This window comes from Vicugna pacos, chromosome 11 (assembly GCF_048564905.1).
Source record: "Vicugna pacos chromosome 11, VicPac4, whole genome shotgun sequence".
NCBI lineage: Eukaryota > Metazoa > Chordata > Mammalia > Artiodactyla > Camelidae > Vicugna > Vicugna pacos.
The window spans coordinates 63,569,336-63,595,166 of NC_132997.1; the positions used below are offsets into that span (position 1 = coordinate 63,569,336).

General features: G+C 32.9%; 1 protein-coding gene across 6 annotated transcripts in view; it reads left to right on the forward strand.

Moving 5' to 3' along the window:
- LOC116282436 (protocadherin-15-like) overlaps positions 1–25,831 on the forward strand; it is a 504,558-nt gene that overhangs the window by 363,718 nt on the left and 115,009 nt on the right. For all 6 annotated transcript variants that reach the window (XR_012077458.1, XR_012077457.1, XM_072971517.1 and 3 more), the window contains one exon: positions 21,829–21,947. Coding sequence is in view for 4 of the 6 variants with exons in the window: in XM_072971517.1 (XP_072827618.1) it covers positions 21,857–21,947 (91 nt within the window). In the remaining 2 variants the exon portion in view is untranslated. The remainder of the gene's footprint in view (positions 1–21,828; positions 21,948–25,831) is intronic.

Consider the following 25,831-nt stretch of genomic DNA (forward strand, 5'->3'; position numbering starts at 1 on the left):
AAAATACAAAAATTTAAATGACAGTGTGGTTAGAAAGTTTATCATTAGTTGCTATTTCAACACTCACTTCCATACCCTAAGAGTACTTTCCCATCTCCTGCTGTCGAAAGTTTTCACAACTAATAGATTGTTGCAAAAGGTCATTCTTAACTCAAAATCTGTCAGTCATGAGGTTCATAATAGTTTAATCTGAGGCTGTTGTATTGAAGCAGAATTGTAGAAACATTGTGGGTTCTCAGCTAGGGGGTTTTCTGGTTGAAAAGTTATCTCAGGAGAATTTCATGGTCTGAAAACTTCTAGTGGCTATGTGACTATACCAGTTTAAAAAAATCACACAGCAAGGAACCATATAGTAGATTATCACTCATTAACTATTTCTACTGAACAAAAATCTTGTAGGCTGCTTCTAAATACAAATAAAATAAAACATAAAAACAGGGCATGTAGTGTTTTCAGAGAAATACCTACAAATCTAAACATTGAAGTGACCGCTTTTTCAACCAAGATGCAATATATTTGTGGGTTCTTATATATGAAATTTCTATTACGAATATTTTGTTAATAAAGATTGATTAGAAAAAACAGCCTTCCAGGAGAAGGATAATAGCTCAGTGGGAGAGCACATGCTTAGCATGTGCAAGGTCCTGGGTTCAATCCCCAGTACTTCCATTTAAAAAAAAAAAAAAAAGACAGAGAAAAGAAAAGAAAAATGGACTTTCCTGTCTTCTACTGTGCACTTTTATGAATCTGCTGTATGCAGTCATAAATTATTTTGTTCTTTCATATTTCTTTTTTTTTAACATTCCATATACCATCTCTCTTGCGACCATATGCAGACCATAAGTATAGACCCCACACCACCTGCTTAGAGGAACTCTCTCTCAGGGAGGAAACTTGAGGGAAAATCCTGGCATTTTTCTCACTGATCTTTATCCCCTTAAACTTATAATAAGATTCTATAAAGGGTAGTAACTTATCTACCTATTGTAGCACTTACTTTTCTAGGGAAACAGGTAATAAGCAGAGCTTCAAATACAGTAAATAGTGAATGACGTTAAAGAGCTAAAGTTGACCTACTACTACTACTATTATTATTTATTATTATTAACATATCTTAACATTTATTATCAGCAGACTTTAGTTGATCTATTATGATTATCATGATCATCACCATCATTATTATTGTTAATGGTTTAGAGACTTCTCATAGCTTAAAATGCAAAATTCTGAAACTCTGGCTTAATACTTGATATTAGACCCCACCACCATCTCCCCATGCTGTTCCCCAACAGCTCCAGCTATGTGCGAGCACGCGCACACACACACACACACACACACACACATTCAGTACCATGAATGAACAAAGCTATTTCATGACTGCTTTTACCCATGTTTGTCACTTTGACTGTGTATTAATTACTTATTGCAAATTACCCCAAACATAGCCTAAAAAACATACATTTCCTCAAATAGCCCAAGGATGAGAACTCTAAGAGTGGTCTCACTGGCTAGTTCTGGCTCAGGGTTTCTAACAGCGTTGCAGTCAGGCTTTTAGTTGTGCCACCGGGGTAAGATCTACTTCCCAAGCTCACTGGACTGGCTGTGGGCAGGCCTCAGAAAATCTGTCCAGGCTCCTTTGCTGGTTTTTGGCAGGCCTTGGTTCATTGCTAAGTGGGTCTTTCCACAAGGCTGCCTCATGACATGGTAGCTGGCTTGGAACATAGTTTTTAAAAATGAATTTAGTGTTTTGAGAGATTTCCCAGTAACTGTACTGTCATTTCCACTTATTATGATCTGATCTCAACTGCTTGTCCAACCTGCCCATACTCAAACATCCTGAAGACCATTGAAATGCACTATTTTGTGATCATACTGTATTCTTTATACTTCTGTGTTTTTGCATGGCCTACAACTGTGCCTGGAATGTTCTTGTTTATCTGATGACCTCTTAAGCATGCTTCAAAAATATGCTCCAATACCCCCTATTCCATGAAATCTCTACTAACTGCCCTACCCCCATCCAGAAGAGCTGTGTATATTTTTTTCCAGTACTCAAAGAACATGGTACCTGTTTGTAGTATAACATTTTCTCCATTAGAGTTGACCCTTTTGAACAAAGAACATGAGACTGAGGGTGCCTACCCATATGCAGTCCAAAATCTGCATCCTGCTGTCTTGGCCTCAAAAACAAAGAAATTGATAAATAGCTCACCCAACGGCAGGGAGCTGGATAGAATCAAGACTCAAACTTCAGTTGTTTTCAACCTACATATTGTGATCTCTAAACAGACACAAACTTTACTCTACACGTAATTGGAAGATCTGTAAAATGAAAATATAGGTACTATAATTATTCTTTAGAAATCTATGTATAAGTGGACCCATGCAGTAAAAACCCATGTTGTTCAGGGTCAACTGTACATTATTATTTACCTGTTTGCTCATCTCTGTAGAAGTGAAGAACAGCTCAAAGGCAAAATTCTATCTTCACTGCTGTCTGCTCTGTGCCTAACATAGTCATGCAACAACTCGTGTCCAATATTTACTGTTTGGGATAGACACCATTATTTAACATCATTGTTTAATAAATGGATGTTGATGATGAAAATGTCAAATATGATACATTTATCTCCTCAGTGCTTTCTTTACTCCCTAACTGCTAACTTATGTTAAGTATTTTCTAATTCTGATAAGTTAATAAGGAAACAAGTTAGAAACAAATGTAGGTTTTTGATCTAGAATTTTTCTCCTAGTGTGTTTGAATACTTGTGAGTTGATAAATTATTGGTTTAGAGACTAACAGTTTCTTTGAACACTTTAAATAATACATTCTTTGCTTCTGAGAATTTTGGAATTACCGTTGCCAAAAACTGGTGCTTTGTATTTGAATGTTTTACGTGAATAATACAACATTTCTCATACGTACATTTGCTTATATTACCGTCATTTTGCTTATACTTAAAAATGACCTATTTTATACGTATTTGAAGCTATCATTTTTGTAGATAAAGAAATATAAATACTAATCTTAGCAGGAATTCTTCTGTTAAGGTTTTGGTAACTTTGACCATACCACTGTAGTTAAAAGACTAAATGTGATTAGAAGAGAAGAAAGATATTTTGAAAATGTTATTTGAGAAAGCAAGAATTCAATTTAGTAGATAAAAAATATTATATTACTCTCTGAGCACTGAAATTTTTAAGCAGCCTAAGATCCCTTTATCAAATCATGTAATTTTAAAAAATATTAACTTTACTGTGACTTTATGAATACTCTCTATGTAAGTATTGACTGGACTGGTCCCTATTTTCTCATTCACACTGACCAAGTATAAATGCAAGCCTTGGTTCTTTTTTTGGTGGAGAGACAACTTCCTACTGCTATGTCAAATTTTCCTCATAAATTTTTCTTATTGAAAAAGTAATTGCCTTTCATAGTTGATTTAGAGATACTGCTTTTAGAGTTTAACATCTTTGCAGTTCTTGAGTTGTCACAGAAACTTTAATAAGGGTTAGCTTATTTCTGCATTGTCACTAACTAGCAACTCTAATTTCACATGCCTAGATTTTCAAAGCTAAACTGGAAGGAGAAAAACAATGTACGCATGCTTATCTAAGCACATACTGATGTATTTCATGGTATCTCTGTGTGTTTTTCACAAGTGCATACTCTTCAGACAATATAGTATTTACCTTTAACATCAGGATCTATTAAACTTTGGATTTTGAAATGTAACGTTTATGCTGTAATTCTACCTGGATGAAAATGATGAAAATTTATTAAATATTAATTCAATGTTTAGCCAGAGTCAGAGTGAACCACTGTTTGTTAGTGACTGTGTAGTAGTATTGTCACAATCCTCTTGGTTTAATACCATTAGCCCAACTCTAAAGGAATAAAATTGAGACTTAGAAGAATTAATAATTCACCTAAGCCTAACCAATAAATGCAGTTGTGAGGCTCAATCATAAGTTTTATAATGTCAGATTCTACCGTTTCCATTAATTCACTCTCCACATTTATCCTCATTTTGAAAATTATACCTTCATTGGGCTGACAATTATTTTTTCAGTTTAGTTGAAACCTCAGAAATAGATTCAAAATTAGTCACTTTTAATACAATGAAGACTTTGCTAAAAAACGGTTTGAAGTAACTTAATAAAACATTACTTACTATTATTTCCTTAAAAAAAACAATCTAAAGCAAAACTCATTGTGTTAAAATTTTCAATAATGCCCCAGAAACCTGCCACAGTATTATTTTATTGAAGTATAATTGGCATACTGTATCAAATTAGTTTCATGTGTACATCATAGTGATTTAATATTTATATACACTTCAACATAGTCACCATGGGAACCTTTAAACATTTTCTTTCTTAAAAAAAAAACTCCATGTATTTATAGTAATAGCCCAATTAATAGTAATTCTAATTTTCTAAAATATATCCACCCTGGGCCATTATTAAAATTGGATACCACCTCTTGGATTTGGATTTCCATATAAGAATTTTAAAAGGAGGGACAATATAGCTTACGTATATGAGATATCTGTATCTCATACGTGAGAAATATGTGATATATCTAAGATATCTGTATCACACACACACACACATACAAGTACATGGTGGCTTATTTGGAAATCGAGTGAAGGGTATTGAAGTGGATAAGACCAAGATGTACTTCCAAGGTAGAGAGCACAGAATTTCATGAATAGATTGAACAGAGCGAAAAGACAGAAAGATGGATGCAGGGAAATGGGGAGAAAAGAGGACCAAATAGTGAGACATGAATTTATATTTCAGCACTGTGACCAATGCAGTCACATTGTGAATAATAGAAATTTTAATTAGCTTTTCCTTTCAACTCTATTTTTTCATGTTGAACAATGTAACATTAAAATATTTTTCAATTAAAATGCTATATATATAATTTTACGTATAAGAACATGATAATGGAATTACTGAATCAATTATTCTACTACTTCTTACATAGATAAGATGCATTTTTCTACTTCTCTGCATAAATGTATACTGACATACTATTCTCATGCATACTTCTATTCTCTGAAGGAATGCACTATGAAACATTTTTGATTTGGGGATAAGGTGTAAATTATTGTTACTGTTAGATTTTCTATAAAGAAAATGCAAACTTTGAAGATTTAATTTAAATATCCAGGTGGTATTGACCTTAATGATTCCCCTACCTCTTGAGAATTTTAAGTATAGAAAATAAAACTTGGAATGTCTATATTACAATTTCATTTTAGTAAGTTTGATATGTTCAAAACCTGCTTTTTATTATATAGTCTAACATATACAGATTAAAAGAAAAAATAAAATGAGCTTCTTATGATTGTGATATATTAAATGGCTTCTGTTCAGAGAATATACACAACACCTGTCTGTGGAATGTGAAAGAATTTCTGCTTTAACTGATCAGTGACTGGCTTTGTAATAATTTCAACTTATGCTATTATAAAAAAATGAAGATTTTTTTTATTTCAAGTAGAATCTCTCATATATGAATTTATATAAAATAATCATGAAAGACATATTTATATATTTTTATGAGACATGTAACTGTTACTAGATTTTCCATCAAGAAAAAGTAAAACTTATGTCAAGCAAATGTAAACATCCAGTTTTATTAAGCTAAGTGATTTCCTTACCTCCCTAACAACACATCTTTGAAAATCTTTCTATTTCAGAGTATAAATATGATTCTTTGAAAAAAAAATAGATACGTGTATATTCCATCCATACTATAGAATTTCATCTATCTCTTTCCAATTCTTGGCATTACAAGTAATACCTCAGTGAATATCCTCATACCTCAAAGTTATGTGGAGATATATATGAGTATATCTGTAGAATAACTTTGAATATAGGATTATTATCTAATATAACAGGTATATTTTGATATTTTATAAATATTACCGAATTATTTTCAGTGGAAGTTGTAGCAGTTACCGGCCCATTAGAAATGTTTGAAAGAGTGCCTGTTTCCCTATACTTTCTTCAACATAAATCTGGTCCATGAAAAATAGTATCCTCTGGTTTTATTACATATTTTTCTCATTAATGCTATGTATAGTGTGTTTGTGTATTCAGACAGATAGATACAGTGTGTGAATATACATATATAGTATGTATACTATATATATAATGTATATGCACATATATGTATATATGTGTGTGCCTGTACATGTGTGAGCTAAAGGGATTAACAAATAATCCCCGAATCAATCACAATTACTTAAAATAATAAAACTTTATTTCTAACACATACACAATGTTCTCTGCATCCTGTATCTAGGGTAGCCATACTTCATCTAGTGATTTAGGAAACCAGGCTGAATTTGTTCCTAGGGCTTAATACAAGGTTTCTTCCATGGTTACTATCCATGGGAAGGGAGAGACTAGAAAGTTGAAATGGAATTTTTTATTTCCTTTGTCCAGAAATGACATATTTCATTTCCTCTCGTGGTTCCAAACATCTTACAGTCTTACATGGAACTGGCACGTGTGAGAAGTGGAGTATCTTATTTTCCCAGGAAAGAGGAGGGGAATGTGTATTACTGAATATTGATATTTTCTACCATGTTGAATTTCTTTTACACAGAAAAGACAATCAAACTTATTTTCATAACAGGTCCTTAAAACACTAATCTGTTAAGCAATATAGTCAAACTCAAACTGGCTTTTTGTTGTTGCGGTGATGGTAGTGTTTGTAATGTGGGCATTAAAATTAGGTAATCTAACTTTCAGGGAAAATTTCTATCTCCAAACTGTAGCTACTGTAACAAGAGGAGATTCAAATCCTACAACATTCTTAGATTTAGTGTTATGATCAAAAACAGAAATTCAGCCAATGTATATTTTTTCTATACAAATTTACATTTGAAGATAGGGTAGCATATTTGTGTTTTGATTATATTTGTTCTAACATGAAGAAACAATAATATAGTTGGTAGATTTTCTTCTGTAATATCTCAGAGATCAACCTTGTCAGTTTTGGATACTAGAATTTTCTACCCCGAGACTTACATCCCTGATTCCTATTATGGTCACTGTTGACAGATGGCTCTGTTCACTATCTTGAACTTATAAAGTACATAATTACTCATTGATTTAGAGTTTTACACACATTACACATTAACATGTTAAAAACTCAGACTATACAAAAAGTATAAATTAAAACACTTCCGTCTACAAGATTAGGTGTCACTAAATGTATTATTAAATACACTAAACATTATTTATAAATTTCTAGAGCCTTCTCTCTAGAAATAATGAAGTAGGCATATCCCTGGAAATCATTCCATTTTATCAGCCTAAGGACTTCTCTCTTGCAGTTATAGCCACTCTCACTCTCCTGCTCTGTCTGCATCACTCTCTCCATGGATTACTCCCACTACTAATAGCCCTATCTTTAAATATATAAACATGCATCCCCACACCCAATTCCTTGAGTAACCATCACCACTCACTTCCTGGCCTCACATTTTGCTACTCACTTGTTCAAAAAAACAAAACAAAAAACTCACCAAAGAATTATCTAAACTCTATTTGTTGAAACTCTCTCAGAAGGCTTCTTTTCTCACTCCTCGACTGAAACCTTCTGTTCAGGACACCAGTGACCTCTGTTTAGCCAAGTACCCAATGGTCAATTTTCCATTCTTGTCTTCCTTTATCTGTCCCTAGCACTTGACACATTAACATCCTCTTCTTTTTGGAAACCCTTTTTTCAAGGACTCCTCCTCACTCCTTCTTGGTTGTTTTAGCTAGCTCCCCTTTATTTTTCCACACACAAAATATTTGCAAGTCCTGCTTCTTCTCCTTTTATACTCATTCCATAGTCTGTATCAGCTCCATGCTTATTCTATGACCGCCAACTTTGTGTCTCCCCTGACTTCCAAACTAATTGTATCAGTCTGTGGGACATCTTTACTTGGTGATACAAGACTTAAATTTTCCAAGCCAAACTCTTGATTTGTACTTTAACTCTGCTTCTCTTCCAGCCTAATGCATCCCAGTAAGTGGTACCTCCTCTCCTCTAGTCTCCTGAGGTGGTTTATGTATACTAACTCCCTCTATTGTGATGTAGTTAAACTGGACTGTTGGCTGTTTTTCAACCATGTTTGGAATGCTCCCAGCTCAGAGCCTTTGACTGGTATTCCTGCTTCCCAGTGATGGGATTTTCTAAAACATCCCTCACTTTAATCGAGTCTCAGTTCAGATTTCATTTATCAAAGAGCTTTCCCTGAATAATCTAGTAACTCTCTCCCTACTCCGACTCTTTTACCCTCCCCTTACATCTGTCTTCAAAAACACAAGCTCCGTTAAGTCCTTGGTAAACAATACCTTTCGTACAAGGTGAAAGGAGGGTAAGAAAAAAGACTAATATGTCTGACCATTGCATTTTTAATAGTTCATATAAAAAGAAATACATCTCAGCATAAGCTGGCGAGTATGCACTTATGAAAACAAACTAAAGTTGTAGAATTTCACTGAAGAAATGAGGAAAAATAATCTCAAACTCTGACCCTGAAGAGTACCCTGAAGGGTATCTCTACAGACACACTGCGGAATTATTGATCTTTTATTTCTATTTGATTAGGAGTCTCTATTTTCATTCATATCCTACCATCGCATTTACCATACCACACAGGAGAATTAGGTATCTCATCCCTATTATCCTGAGGAAGGAAACATAAATTAATTTGCTTTCATAAATGAGCAAAATCTGTAGAGAAAGGAATATATAGAATCAAAGTTGAGTAATATGTTTTGATTAGATATACTTGGCAGTTTAACATACATATATTACATCATGAATGCAAATAAACACATATACAGATATCTTAGAAAAGTGCCCTTAATCAATTAAATTCAGAAGCTTACAAGTTACTGGAAAGTGATTGTTTTTAAGGAGTTAAAGTAACACTAATATTTTTTACATAGTCAACAGGGATTTATTTCAATTTGCAGTAGTATTTTACTTCTGTACAGAAGTTTGAATAAAATTTTCCTTATCAGACTGTTTTCATTCTTTTATTATTTTTAGTTTATTCTATAAATAAATCACTATTGCCAGGCTCTCACCTACTCTGTAACTACTGTTGCTTAAGAAAGCTCCATTCAGAGTGAGCTTACAAGAAAATTATAGACATCTGCCATGCTTAAAGTTATTTAATGATGGTTAAAATAGCTTTCAGTCTGCATGTACTACATGGCTGGAGGAAGACAGTTCATGATATAATTTCCGTTCTAATTCACAGTATTAAAATTCATCTACTTCTCATGTGTTTTCAACAAAAGTGAATTTTAGAGGCTAATCTCTGTACACAGTATTTCTTGCTTTACTTTACAATGCTTCATGAAACAAAATATGTTTCATTAGTGCTTTTGTTTGTCTAAAGCTTCTTTTAAGTATCATGATATACAAGCACTCTTTTTCTTTTCAGCACAGTAGTCTCCAGGGAAAATTTCTTAGATTATACTAACAAATTTCACTATATTGTATGTTTTCTTATTTACTGTATGTTTTGAATTTTCCATTTCTGACAAAAGTGGTATGCAAATACTTGTAGAATTCCAATTATATCATTAGCTCTTTATTGTTCTATTCAATTTTATTTTGGTGCTATTTTCTCTGTATTTAGATGATATTTTACTTTTAAAAAGTTATATTTTCTCCAGATATAATATCACATATGTCTTCTTTTCATTGGCTGTGGTCAAGTATAAGATAACTTTCAAGGTGGTTTTGAATAGCAGCCTGAAACTCATTTAGGAAGGTTTCCATTTAATCTAATGTATTGGAAAATAGAAAAAAATCCTGCAGGGAACAAGTCTTAGGATCATAATCATTTACTTAATTTTTGTTATTTTTTATGAATGGAAAAGCAATATCTATAAACTTAGAATCAGATATGAGCTCTCACTGGAAGTTGAAATGTCAGTCTTAGTGATGCTTACAAAAAGATGAGAGACTATCAAGAGCTGGTTTAAGAGATTGTCTAGAACCATCCTTGAACCTTAAAAAGAATAGAAAAAGCATAGATAAATATCACTAATATGAGTTCCACTTGGAATTCTGTATGACTTTTAACGTTACTCACATGATTACCAAATTTAGAGCAGAAATCAATAATTGAGGGAAGAATAAGGCTTGCAATAATGACTGTACCCTAAAGGCATACTTATTTTAGTAAGGTAGATGTGCATCAATTTTTTAAAAATTATAAATATACATATATATTCTATACATATATTACTTTTTAAAGTAACTTCTTGGCACTTCTGAAAATTCCTTTTGAGAAAATTTTGACAATAGCAGTACTAAAGTTTTTGCATTCCAACATATCATCTTTATAGCTATTGCATATATTACTGAGACAGGTTTTTTCCAGGCAGCCAGACATTCTAAACTGTTATAATTCTTGAAGAATGTGACTATGAAAATAAGTTTATGGGATGTGATGATAGTACTGTAATCCTAAATATACAGAGGGTGCCGGGATTATGTAACTGGCAATCCTCGATAGTCGTTAAAACTCAAGGTTTCAAACTATTGAATCATGTCTGGATAGCATATGCTAGTTACACTGTCCTTGGCCAACTCCATATGTAATGAAATATTACATTACATAATGAAAACAATATAATATTGCATAATTCACATTAAAATCTAGACATTCTACATTATCTAAAATATTGGAAGATAAGACCAAAAATGAGTGCACATTTCCATACACTAGTTAATATCAGTTTAAATTCAGCAAGGTCTCCAGCTGAACAACTAAACTGTGGCTACTTACACTTAATAATGCATGTGGCCTAACACACAGACACACACAAACACACATCTTCTGTCTCCAATTCCTATTTTCTACAACTTAACACTCATTTTCATCCCACCACAATTATACCTGAGTATCTTTTAATCTTCATGCACCCACTGTTTACAGGCTCTTAGCAAAGTACACTTTGGACATGCTGACAGATTGACGGGTATGGGACAGAGGGATGGAATTTGTTTCTTCCTCGACTCTCAATTTCACTCTGCCCTTATCATTATTAAAATTGCAACTTCAAAATCATCCTTATAATATCTGATTTCATCTTTGCCCATGGGCGTCACATTAATAAGTTTCTAATCTTAAGACTTCTACTTCCTTTCATCCACAAAAGATTCCTGATTCTGATTTATTCATCCATCTCTGAAAATGGAAAGTGGGAACAAAAAAAAGTTTCCGGCCATTAATTTGCTTAAAAGTTAGTTCTCTTTAATGATATTTTTTCTAAGAGGAATATCTTGCTGAATCATGTAAAACAGGAGACTTCATGGTTTTGAAAGTTACACTGCATGCTTTATGAGTAGCAATTAAAAACTTGAACCTTTGAACTTCAGCAATAGTTCTAAGAGGAAAAATGTTTCTGTATAAAGTGATTGTTTAATTGGGCAAGAATGCTAATTAGGTAGAAAAACGTTAAAATTTTTATTTCAGACATGCTTTGAGCCTTTGTTTTTATTTTCTGAAAATTCTTCTTTAATAAATACTTATCACTTTAAATTACTTTTGCCACTGCAACAAAATATTAAAATAGTATTAAGTGGCTGATGGTTCTTTCTTTCTAGTTGGTCTATGAAGATCCATATTAAAAATAGACAGTGTGATAGGTTACATAAGTCTCTGCTAGTATCACCATACTTGTAAGTATAACCTGTATGAGTAGGAGAAAATTATTTCAATTAACTTTGCCCCTCAAATATAAAGAATATAATAATTGTATTGAATTACCTTTGATAGATAGGACTGAAATTTACAGTTTTAATAGTGGTTATCTTTTATAAGGAGTGTTTTAAGACCAGCTAATGTTCTTGTTTTATCTATCCTGTAAACACTAAGCAACTCTGCTAGACATATTTAGACAAAGAATAAAACTGAAATAATTATAACATCAATAGCACTTAGCTTGTTATTCACCTTTTCCTCGAATCTGTTCTACATACTTCTACCAAGTGAATCTACTTATCATCCTCTTCTTTTTAAATTACTATTAAAAAAACAAAACCAAAAAAACTCAGAAAATCTGGTTAGCCTGGATTTTCCAATCTTATATGATTGGGTTAGTAATGCATACTTTCAACTGGTCACCAGATAATCCACTACATAGATTCAATCTCTAGGTATTGTTTTTGTTTAATCTTTTTTCCATTATGTAACCTTATTTCCCCTACTTGAGTGATTTGGCCCTGGCCCCCTTCCTTTTTCCCATCTAGATCTTATTCAGACTTCAGTGCTCTTGAAAGTTCCATAATATTCATGAAACAATATTGGACAATTGTCAGTGACAGTCCCATCTACACACCTGTTGAAAAACCATCTTCACTCCTTTTCTGTACTACATACTGTTCATGTTTTAACTTGTGTATGTTTTATTCTCCAACCTTGTCATTCTTCAATGGTCATCATTAAAAAAAAATTTTGCCACAGTGCCTTAACGACCATTGAAGAATTTACAATGTATTAATTGATTGAAAATACACTATTGTTTCCTCTTTATGAAGTCTTCAGTACAAATTAAATTATGGTTATGAAATTTTGTTTTCAACACAATAGTTAAATATTCAAAACAATATTCTCAATTCATTGCTGTGATTTGAAAACAAACATACAAAATATTTTAAATCTTAAATTCCTTTTCAGCAATTTCAGCCACATATAAATCACTGTATGTTGACATAAAATTGTAATATTATTTTTCTAGTCTTTAGAGATATCAGTGCTTAGCAGAACTTCTGTATGATCAAATAAAACTCAGCATTACATTGAAATATTATCTCTTTAGAAAAGATCTTAATGACCTTGATGAATTTGTAGCATAAGTGAAGGGCTTACATGACTCTTACATAATCAGTTATTTTTCTAAGTCAAATTATTGACCTTCACACTTATGCCAGTTGAGCACTTCTTTAATCAGATTTTATAAGATAAAAAAAAAACATAAACTAATTGCATCAAACAAAGCTTAGAAATATTTAAACACACTTTCTTAGCTGTGTATCTTCCCCTATTAAACTATATGTAGTCACTACTGTTGAGATATTTCTGCAAATTCCCTGGACTATAAATTTCACTTAGAATTTCTTAGTACAAGTAAGAAAAACACAATGTGAAGTTAAACAGAACAATCTACCATTTGTTTTTCTAAATTAGTAAAATATATCTAATGGTTTTAATAACAGTAATATCTATTATACCCAAAATATTCATCTTTAACAGCATTTTTATTAGCATTAAACATATAGATTTAGTCCTTAACAGAATTTTCCATTTTTAAAATTATGATAAATGAAGTAATTCCAGTTCAGTTTCCTGAGGACCGTACTTAAAAATCCCTGCAAAGACAATACAAAGTAATCTGCAGAGCAGAGTACTTAATTTCTATACCTGCAGTGACACAGTATACACCTTTATGATCCCTGGTTAGTATGCTTATAACATGAACTATTAAAAAAAAAAAACATAGAAAAGGAGCAACCTCTAAATCCATTATGATAAGAGAGATGGTGGAAAATGAACTTAGTTTCACTTATCCTACTTGTATCTCACTTAAATTATTCTTATGTATTTTCTAATGCATTGACATTAAAATTTTACTTATAGCTTTTATTTAAAGTATATATTGAAGTTATAGTAAATAGTAAACAAAATATTTTATTAGAGGTCCTGTTTTCCAATCAGTGTTTATTTTGGTATCTCATATACATCTTAATGTTCAGGTAAATATTACAAACTGTGTTTTCTATTTCATCAACTGTATGTAATAAAAATGACATGCTTTATTAATTGATTTTTCCATGATCTTATTGCATGCAGGTTTAGAAATGAAAAATTTAAAGACTATTATTTGACATGTCATTAAACACTTGTAACTATTTCTTAAAATTAGAACTGTTATGAATCTTTCATCCAAAATCTGTCACTTACTTAAAAGACAATTATTTAAAACCATATTTCCTACCAAGACTTAGCAATGGCAAAAGCAAGTGAAATAATATGGCTGGATTCTAGGAAAAACTTCAGTTAAAATAGAGGAAAATAGATTTATCAGGAATAACAAATTTTTTGTGTAATTGATTATATCTAAAATGATTAAAATGCCATCATTTTAATATTTAAAATTTTAAACTACATTATATAGGATGCAATTTTTCCAAATATTAAGAATCACTTTAATTTTGTAATTTCCAACTCTATTTTAGTTCATAGTTACATTTAGTAAACAGATACCCAATTTTACAAACCTAAATATTAGTTTTTTGCTTTGATTTGCAAATATTAACTGCTACATAAAAATAGATAAAAAACGTATTTCTTCTGTATAGCACAGAGATCTATACTCAATATATTGTAATAACCTCTAATGAAAATGAATATATGTGAATACATGTATGACTGGGACATTATGCTATACACCAGAAATTGACACATTTGTAACTGACTATACTTCAATTTAAAAAAGACTATAAAAAAAGCAAATTGGATGCTCAAATTTCTACAGTCTGAAACACAATACTAATTTGCATGCATTATTTGTCTAACCTTTTAGTTATGGCATAGAACAGTTCCTGGTAACTCTAGTTCACTAACTTCCAGAAATGTTTAGTTGTTGTACCACAGCACTGAGGATTGTTCTCCTTATACACTTCATTTCATTGAAACTACAGACCCTGGTCTGTGTGAGACTGCTCTCTTCTTTGTTGAATGTGTATTTCTCCTTCTTGTTGTGTTCAAAATGTCATTTCCATCCTCAATCCCATAAACAACCATCATCTAAAAATTTAAAACAAACACTAAACTGATTAACATTTTATATATGCCATGTTTTTATCAGATCCTCCCATGCATTAATTTTCTTTTTTTAAATATATTTTATTGAAGTATAGTCAGTTTACAATGTTGTGTCAGTTTCAGTACTTCAGTCAAATAGGAACATACATATATTTGTTTTCATATTCTTTTTCATCATAAGTTACTACAAGATATTGACTATGGTTCCCTGTGCTATCCAGTATAAACTTGTTACCTGTTTTATATATATTAGTTAGTATCTTCAAATCTCAAACTACCAATTTATTGCTTCCCATCCCTTCTCCTCACCCCATAACCATAAGTTTGTTTTCTGTGTCTTTGAGTCTGTTTCTGTTTTGTAAATAAGTTTTTTTTCAGATTCCAAACATAAGTGATATCATATGGTATTTTTTGTTCTCTTTCTGGTTTACTTCATTTAGAATGACATTTTCCATGTGCATCCATGTTCCTGCAAATGGCATTATTTTATTATTTTTCATGGTTGAGTAATATTCCATTGTATAAATACACCACAACTTCTTTATCCAGTCCTCTGTCGCTGCACATTTAGGTTGTATTGCTACATACAAATTACCACAAACTTAGTGACTTAATACAACCCACAGTGACTATCTTAGTTTCCCTGGGTCAGGAGTCCCACTACAGCTTAGCTGGGTACTCTACTTAGTGTCTTACAAGGCTATAATCAAATGCCTTCTAATCTGTGTTCTCATCTATAGGCTTGATTAGGGAAGAATCTTCTGCAAAGCTAATTAAGATTGTTGGCAGAATTCATTTCCTTTTAGTTGCATAACTGGGGGCTCTTGTATGGAGGCCACCCTCAGGTACAAGACGTTACCCATAGATCCCTGGCATGTGTTCCTCAGTGTAGGCAGTTTGCAACATAAATATTTGCTTCTTAAGGCTCAGATGGAAAATACCTCTCTCCCCACTGTGCTAAGAGTGAGTCATATAACTTAACTGAATTAAGGGGATGACATTGTATTATCTTTACCATATTCTATTAGTTAGAAGTAAGTCACAGACTTCACCTGCACTGTATTGGGGAAAGATTATACAAGTGGGTGATTCATTTTGGGGCACCTTAGGGTGTGCTTCACACAACCTGTTAAGATGAAAATTCCACATAGACTTTTCTTTCTTTCTCCCTCCCTCCCTCCTTCCCTCATTATTCATTCCTTACTTTTCTTCTCACACTGATGTAGTCTCTGTATCTATAAAATGCACAACCCAGAATCAGCACTCAATAAACACTTATGCAGTAAATTTTAAAAATGAGTGTTCTTTTGTACTCCTATTATTTTTTATTGTTCAAGTTTTCATCTGTCAACTATAGCAGGATAAAATGGATTTTATTATCCTAATTTTAAGCTGGATGAAATGGATTTTATTATCCTAATTTTAAGCTGAGACTCACAAGTTTTTAGTAGTTTACCATTTATATGACAAAGAAGTAACAGCTAGGAATGCATCCTGAGTCTCTCTCATCCCAAGTCAGGACTTTTATTGTAATACATTAAGAACGTCACTGGCATTTTTACAACTGTCAGCTGCGATCTTTCTTGACAGGCTTAATGCTTTTATTTTTGCTAATGGATTTACTCTAAGAGAAAAATAATCTATTCTTTATTTGCATTTCTTGGGATGTTTAACCTTCATCAAATAAGAATATTAGTCATAATCTGTTTTCTATGCCAGAGAATGACATTACACAGAACTCTCCTTCAAGTTTCCTTTTAAATTCACGCATATGCTTGCTTGAGCTTTAAAACTCAGTTTTAAACTTATTTGGCTATATTTTTAAGTTAAACATCCCACCTGCAGGTACTAATATTCAATTTCTTATAATCAGCTATAATGGAAAGGAATCTGAAAAATATATATATGTATATGTAGAACTCAATTGCTTTGCTGTACATATGAAACTAACATTATAAATCTACACCTCAATAAAAAAAATAAGAATTTAAAAAACATGATTAAAAAATCCCACAGATAAATAGAACTTGGGCTTCTAACATTTCATAGAGCTCACTCCTGGCAAACTAAGCTTTTTCCTGTTAAATATATTTCCCACAATTTCTTAGAAAATTATATCTAAGACTAGCATTTAAATGATAGCTCAGAAAATACATATTAAATGCAAATCTTTTAAAATTGGAAATTAAAATTTAATACGCTCCTAATCTGGAATCATTACTAAAGTACTTTAAAATGATACATTAAACAGAAAATATGAAATATGGTGTTTGCTCAGTAGCAGTCATTGTGAGGAAACTAAATTGATTTATTTCTTTAGTAGAAGCAGAGTGTCTGACACACAATAAATATACAGTAAATTCATGTATAAACACTAAAACGAATATCCAGTATGTCCAGATAGCAGTAATGGACATAGGTATTGAAATCTACTCCCTTTTTAAAATCGGACTTAGTCTCATTCTATTAAGCCAACTAGTGTGGCTAGACAGACTATTATGACATATGTTTTGTACCTGTCATTGATTAAATTGAATATTGGCTTTTTCTAATAGGATACAATCTTTAAATGTAAAGTAAATAGGCTAACTATATTTGTCAGTAATTTGTTTCCTTGATGAAGAGTATTACTCAAAAGAAAACTGGTGTCCCTCCTCCCTTTATCTCGAATTTTATGGTTAAAACTACCATTTAAAAGGGATAAACCCTTACAGACATGTTAAGGTACCAACTGAATTTTCCAAAGTTCCATCAAAGTTTTTAGAAGAAGGATATCTAAACTTGGACTTCCCTTGTGTGTATCACTTTGTTTCAGGAAACATATTTTGAGTTAAAACAGTTGTATTTAATAATCACAACTGTTGAGTACATATTTGAAATGTTAAAAACTGAAATGCAACACATTCTCTATAAACAGTTGCAATGTTGGCCAAATAAATTATTATATAGATTTCTTCCCTTCCTCACTTTTGAAATTATTTTCACCAGCTTTGATTCTACCATATTGAGAGTGTATGTATACATATTGAGACCTAGAAAGAGAGATTGTTTATATATATTATGAATGCACACACACAAAGAGTGTACACAAGTAAATATACAATTTAAAGTGAACAGCAGTGAAGGTACACTCAGGCATCATGGCGTATCAACAAACTGTAAGCTCTAGTGAAGATTAGGTTGGCCTGGTTTGTCTGGGCCAGTCTGGAGACGTGCCATAGATTTCACAATGCTCCATGAAAACACAGGTTATTTTGCTGCCCTCACCTAGAATTAGCCTCAGTCTGACCATTTCTGTCCTTGAAACAGAATTCAGCTCATGACTAAAAAACATATAAATAGGCGATAGCATCAATATTTATCTCTATGTGTAGTAGAAATTTAAATAAAATATATAGTTACATAGGTTTTATGTGTAAAAATTTAATATAAATATATTATATATAAAACTAAATTTTATACTTTACATATATTTATATTTTCATAAAGATGTGTTATAAATACATTAATATGTGATATAAAATTATCTATAAACATATTTACAGGTATATGTTTAATATAAATTTAGATGTAAATTATAACAGGACAATATAAAGTGATCTGGAGAGAGGGAATTTATCTGAAAGTCTCTGTGAAATTTTATTTTCTTGACGTGCCTATTACAAAGAGAAAAGAAAAGATGATTCGTCAGGTCATGCTTATGAGTGATAGCTATCCTCTGTGGTGATGAAAACATCCTGGACGCGTCGCACTGTGGTGAGGTAGAAGAAAGGCTTCCAACCAGTCAGTTAAGGAGTTCACATTTGTTGTGGCGAGATGCGGTGACTCTGGAAAGCCCTGTGTTATCAGCTGGATGGTTACGGCTGCTCTGTGAGTTTGCTTTATCCTGGCAAGCGAATAGAATGTATTTCTTGCAAGGAGTACAGAGCAGTGACATGTTTTAGGTTTACAGCACTATCTAGATGTTGTCAGAGACAGGAAAGTATCTGAGTTTGACTGAACAGACCGTGGCACGGCAGATGCGTATGTGCAGCTCCCAGTTCACTGAGAGATTCCAGCTTGCTTCCTGACACAGCATGGGTACAGGATTTCACATCGCGATATTGGCAGTGGGCTGCACCCTTTGATATTTCAAAGAAATTAGTGTTTTTTCACATAGCAGGCAGGGACAGAGCCTAAAAAAGGTAGTTGACACTGTGAAAAACGTACCCGAGGGAAACTGCTGTAATGTCTGCCTTGGCTGCTTTTGCCATGTGTCACTACAACCACCCCAGACACGGGGAGTTGGGAACAACATGTCAAAAGCAGACCTTTGAGTATTGACAGCCTTTCGATTTATACTTAATAGTGAAAGACCAGGAAGGCCTCATGTATTCTCCCTCCAAGAGTTGAGCAGCCTTCTGTACTCAAGGCGGTAGGTACCATCAAGGGTGCCTTCAGCTGGGGTTGTTGGAACAGTTACACTTTCCTTGTAAAATTCTTCTCCAGTTATGTTATCAGAAAGCATTTGGCTGCTTCATATACTCTTGCTTCATGTTCTGAAGGTAAGATTTATGAAAGCAGAGATACAAGTAGGCTTTTTTCATTGATACTTTCCAACTGCCTAGAAGAGTGAGTGGTACCCCATAAACCCTCTGTAAATGCCTGTTGAATAAATGCTTTCTTTAGAACACTGAATGGCAGAGAAATGAACATGGTAGCTTTATTATGCAAATAATGTTCAATTCAAAATCAGTATATTGTGTCTTGATTAATAGTAGCAAAGTATTCTTAAGTCTATGGAAAGTATATAGTAAATTGCATGAAACTCAAACCACTTATATGTAATATTATAACATAATTGGGAAAACTGCTTTCTTCCCCATATTTTTGACAATATACTACAGTTGACCCTTGAACAGTATGGATTTGAATGACACAGGTTCACTTTTATGTGGCTTTTTTCAATAAGTACAGTACCTGTAATTTCATTTTATAAATTTTTAAATTAAGTGTGGGGGAAAGTTTGTGTTTGGTTAGGGAATCCAAATATGTAGGATCTAAATAACTGAAGTCTTGATTCCCTCCAAACTGTTTCAGCTTCCTGCTTTTGGGTGAGTCATTTGCCAATTCTTTTGTTTCTGAGGTGGAGATGATAACACTCAAATTTTTCAGTTTGGGGAAGGGGGATGGTCAGTGCCATTCACCCCCAAGTTGTTCAAGGGTCAATTGTGTTTCCAAATCACTATTGAAAAGTCATTTAATAAACTTATTAATAATTCACAAATATCAGAGTGTTGCATATGTCAATGAATTGTCTCCCCAAAAGCAAGTACAATGAACTTATTTGTAGATCAGCTACATTCCTTTTTAGGACTGGGCATGTTCTCGGTGGCTAAAGCATAGCATTATTAGCTGGGGAGATCTGGAGGGACAATTTGTACTCTTAGAACAAGCCAGAGTTTGATATGGAATGTATAATAAAGGTACAGTGCCATGTTAGAGGTATTGTTTAAAGGCACCTATAAGAACTTTTCCTGCAATTCTAGACATTGTAAAACTAGTAATGAAAATGGATATTGCTTTGTTTGTTTTTTTCTAATATCTTTTAAGTATTTTCTCTTTAGTTTTAAATTTTAAATGCTATTTTCTGTTTCTTAATGTGTCACATTTCTTTAAAAAAAAGAACGAAGAATTGAAGCTGTTATTTGCATAACTCTTAATGAAACTATACTCCAGGTTTGCGAAGTAGGGATGCAATATTTCTCCTTAGGGTACAGGGGAGAAATGCAAGAGCTATTCTGGGCCTCCATAGATCTTAAACCCTGAACCATGTATTCCCTTGGAAATTTTCTCATCCTTTCCTGTAATGGAATGAGCAGAAGTTTCAGACTTACAAACCACATCACCTCTTCAGCCACTCATAAGTTTGTAACCTTGAACTAGTGAGCATGACCTTTCCTCGACAGAATGGAAGATAATCATACCTACCTTATAGGCTATGGGAAAGACAGATTGAGGAAATGTATGTTTGAGCACTTTAAAGACTTTAGAGATGTGGAGCCAAAAATCTCACATTCAGCTTTATGGAGTACTCTCTCTGAGGCACTCTTCTAAGCATGTATTTACAGCCATTTACCTCAAGATAAATTTGTGAGGTAGGTGCTGTTCTATCTCCATGTTAATAATGAAGAAGGTGAGACAGAGATGCTCTTTAATTCGCCCAAATTCATAACTGAGAAGTTGAAGAACTTGAATTTAGAGGAAAGCCATACTCTCATCAATCCCTCTTACAACCGCTGGCATTAGTCAATTTTATTTTCTTCCTTTCCTGCAATAAACATGTATTTTTATATTCCCTTGATATTGAATAATAGGCTCTTTGAGCTATCTGTGCCTGTAAGTTAAAAAAGCAGAGACCGAATTATTTATGAGGTTGGGGCGGGGTGGGGGGTGGAATGTATTAAGGGTCAGATAAAAAGCAGACTTTTTTTAAGATAAAGAAACACAAGAAGAACCTATTCCATTTTAAAATGTCTGTGATCCAGTTCACTGACATGAGATTTAAGGACTGTGAATTCCATAATTAAAAAATTTTTGAGCTTGCATTTTTAATATAATTTTTAAATCAATTATATATATCTACATATGCTATTGTGAAAATAAACTTTATAAAAACACACAAAAAGAAAGATGGATGACACAAAATATATATAAAAGCAGAATTCAAATATTCTCAATTTACTTGCTTACAAAGTGAATGACAGAAAACACGTCTTTCTTTAGAGATTACTTGTCTGCAAATTCCTGTAGATGTGTTCCAGTGCATGAAATAAGTATGGTACTTTGTTAATGGATAGTGTGGCACAGGTAATTAGCTATGAAGTCATTAAGGCTTTTCTGTGCTATGACAGTTGTGTTTACCTATAACAGATTAATGAACTTGTCAAATGTTTCTTTTTCCTCCTTATTATTTCAGATCAGCCTTGAGTGGAATTTGACAGAAGATGTTACAACAGTTTTATCTCTGGAAATGGTTGGCTTCAGGGATTATCCTTGGCTCTGTCTTCACAATAGGCTTGGGCCAGTATGATGATGGTAAGGATGCTTTTGGTCTGATCTTTAGAGTTAACTAGGATTTCTGTTATAGAAATGAATAATGCTAATTTGTAGCTCATTTTCAAAGGTTGGTGACTTGGTGAAATAACTTACCTAAGTTAAAATAATCTTACAAAAGTAATTTTTGATGCACTTTGTTTCTTAATAAGGATTGCAGTATGGTAGAAAATCCAGTGCAAAGCCTCAATTTGAACACTTACTTATTCTGACTACACAAATGCTTACAAATAAACATTAAAATCTATTTCCTAACCCTTGAACAAACACTAACAATGGCTCTGGATAAAGCTTAAGCATATAAAAGATACCAAAATTTCCTATGAGAAAAGATCTCTGAAGGGGTCAAAAGTAGATGCCATAGGTGACTTTAGCATTCGCACTTTAATTGAGGGTTGCATTATTTCATCCCCCACTATTTTATTTGGAAAGAATGAAAAAAATGTAAAAGACTTCTTATTAGACTTTTTGAGTTACTTCTTAATAGTAAATCAGTCACTTTAGAAAGATGTCTTAGTCATCAAGCTCCTGAGGGACCATTTAACGTGTTATATCTGCAGTGGCCCAAATATGTCTGTCTAAGATATTTCTATATTGGAGGGATCTGTCTTTGAATGCTGTATAATGAGAGTGAGTATAGATACAATACTTTCACAGAAGGAAAACTTGACAGATTTTCTCACCCTAGAATTTGGCTATTTAGGAAAACTGAGTTTTGTTCTTTTATTATTATTAATTTGTTTATTTGTTACTTTGTATTGTTTTTACTTGGCATTCATCTAGCATTCTGAACACATAGGCAACCACCTCCTTACCCTTCTTGCCCTGTCACTTAGTTGCCCTGAGTGGCATCAAAGATTGTGAATTTTTGCGTGTGTGCTTTGCTTGGCTAAAGTGAATGATCTGAGGATAGAGGAATTAATTAGACTTTATCCCAAGCAGTGTTCAAATTCTGTACATATTAAGACATTCTTAGCCCTCCAAATTTAAAAAAAATCATGCCTCTTTAGGGATTTGCAGAATAATTCACAATAGCAACTATTTTCATAAAGTCAACAGCCTAATCCTCTGAGAAGTTCTGCTAATTAGCAGTGTTTACTTCAAGTGCCTCTGAATTTAATGCTCATGTCATTTCCATTTATGGGGATTGTGAATCTCCAGTCTAAAAAATTTAAAAGTGTACTAATAAGTAAGTAATGCAACTGCTACTTTGAAGCAAAAATAAGAATCAGTGGAACTTAAAAGAGCATAACTTTAAATTAAAATAATGCACTTTAAATTGTTCCCCAAGTATAGATGACAAATCAATGTGTTGACATTTATGTCATAAAGCATCCTATTTTTATTCATTTTTAGTGTTCACACTGAGAGAGAGGGATTCACTATCATTGATCACATTAGACTTTCACAAACTTTGTCCTTTTTCAGCACTGTAATTTAGGTTATCAGAGGAAATCACTTCTGGTTTAACCTGTAAGGATATGAATTAGTTTCCTTAAGAAGCTCATTATAGCTCTTGGTCTTTCCAAATGCTTGCATAGACAGCCTCCAAAATAAGATTATCAGGTCACTGTTGGCCATAGAGTAGTCTGCTCTCTGAAGCAGAGTGCAACCTCACACCTACCCAGTTGTAGTTTACAGTAAGGTGCTCCCTCCCTGCAGGTGTGGAACACCTCCTCCCAGCCACAGTTAGACAGCCTTCTCAGTTCTCTCCTCTGGGAGGTAAGTTATCAATGCTTAGGAAGACTGAAGGGACAGGGACTACTGTGGCAAAGAAATATTAATTTTGTATAGTGTTTTATAGAGATTTCTTAACTTCATATGCTTTTCAGCCTTCCTTCAGTACTTTCATCCTCCAGCGCGGCCCCAGAGGTTCCCTTAGGTCTCACCCAGGTCTTTACTTTTCTCTGGCCTCCCTGTAGTCTCCCTCTTTGACATGACTTTTATTTTATTGTTCATGAAAATAATTTTCATAGTTACTATTTTTTAAAATCCATATAAAATTTGAGCACATGCAATGCAGGAATGAAATCAGGAATAAGCAAAGCATGACTATAACAGTAACACTTAACTGGAATGTGTGGTATCAATTTATTGAACCAATTTTTATCCAAATGTTGGGGGACGTAGGTATGTGGTTATACTGAAGGAAGACAATGATGATGATCATCATCATGATAGAAATACATGAATGAAAGGAAAAATAAAAACACTTTTATCATAGATAATCCACGTCTTGGATTAGCCCATTTGATAATTGATAGTTGATTTCCATACATAGTTAGGAGCATCAGACAGAAAAAAAAGTGAAGGGAAAAAAATTCAAACTACCCTAATGCTATTAATATAACAGTTTAGGTTTCTGTTATGTTAAAGAATAGAATTCTCCTGGACTTTCAATTAAGAATAGTCTCCTCTGTTTTTCTATGCATTTCCTTACTTAGACATAAGGACTGGAAGGAAAAAAAAATACTGTATAATCAATAAATATTTTTTCCTGAAATAAAATATCCTAGTATTACCCAAATATGTGAAACTGCTTCTAAGAAAATTATATTGCATAATTATTGTTTTAAGTATTTTATAACAAACTTTTCTTACTTGAGAACTTTAGCTAAGTTTTGAGTCTTTGGTATTTCCCATTCAAATTGCTGGAGTAAGTCTTTAGATTCAGTAATAACATATGCAGATGGCCTATTCCATCATGAGATTTCATTTGTTTGATGACTACATATTTAAGGAAGTATTAATAGCATGAGTGAGCTTGATAGAATCCTATTAAATTTTGAAAGTCAGAGAATTAGCAAACATAGTTGATTTGCAGTGTATAGTATCTACTCCTTCTGCAAAGAGAGCATTAGGATTGGCATTTTAGCCTAATGTTTAATGCACTGCCAATGCTGACAATTTTATCAAAATGGGAACGTGTGCCCTGATCCCAAATTGAGTGTGGGAGGTGTGGTGGGAAGCAGAGGAGGCAGGGCCGGCTGCTAAACTGTGTGTCATGTGGGACAAAAGATAGGAAAAGCATAGTCCTTTGTCTGACACATTATTCACAGAGGGGTAAGTAAACCAAGTTTTCTACAGGGTTTGTGTTTTTGTTCATTTTACCTTGATTTTGAGTTCATGAATGATTGATACAAGGGAGGGAAAGGAAAAACATATATGGGTGAGGGGTATTTTTCATTTTTTATTATTTCCTCTGCATTTTCAAATTGTCCCTATTGAATAGATGTTACTGCCATAATCAGATAGCAAAAGCATTTGTTAAAAAAAAAAACCTATATATCGTAACATCGTGACTAACTTGGAACTAAAATGTTAGAGGAGTTTTAAAAAGATTGTGTGCTTATGTGTGTGTTGAAGAGGAGAGAGATTTCCTAAGTGTGTGAGGACCATGAAAGACAACATAGTTTATTAAGGAAAGGATTCTCCTTGACTTCTCAAGCATTTAGCCTGGAAGCCAAAAAGCTTTTGACTTGCCCTTTAGCTATTACATAAATTAGCACAGATGTGTGATGTGAATGGACCACTTACATAGAATTCAACCGGAACAATTATCTGAAGGGATCCTGCTTATAACCTCAAAAATGCACGATACTTCTTAAGTCTGTTTCCTTATAAGTAAAAACTCTCTGAAACTCAATATTACGCAGTTTAGTGCAGTATCTGACATATGGCCAATGATCACTAAAAATTTTTTATCTTTATCATTATTATTGCTTCTCATTATTTATAAATAAATAATTATGTTTATTTTTATAAATTTACATGTCTTGATAAATGAGTCCTTTGTGCTCCAGCGCACTAAATAATCTTTCTTTATATCTCTCAAAATTTACTAAACACCTTGAAGACTTATCTTT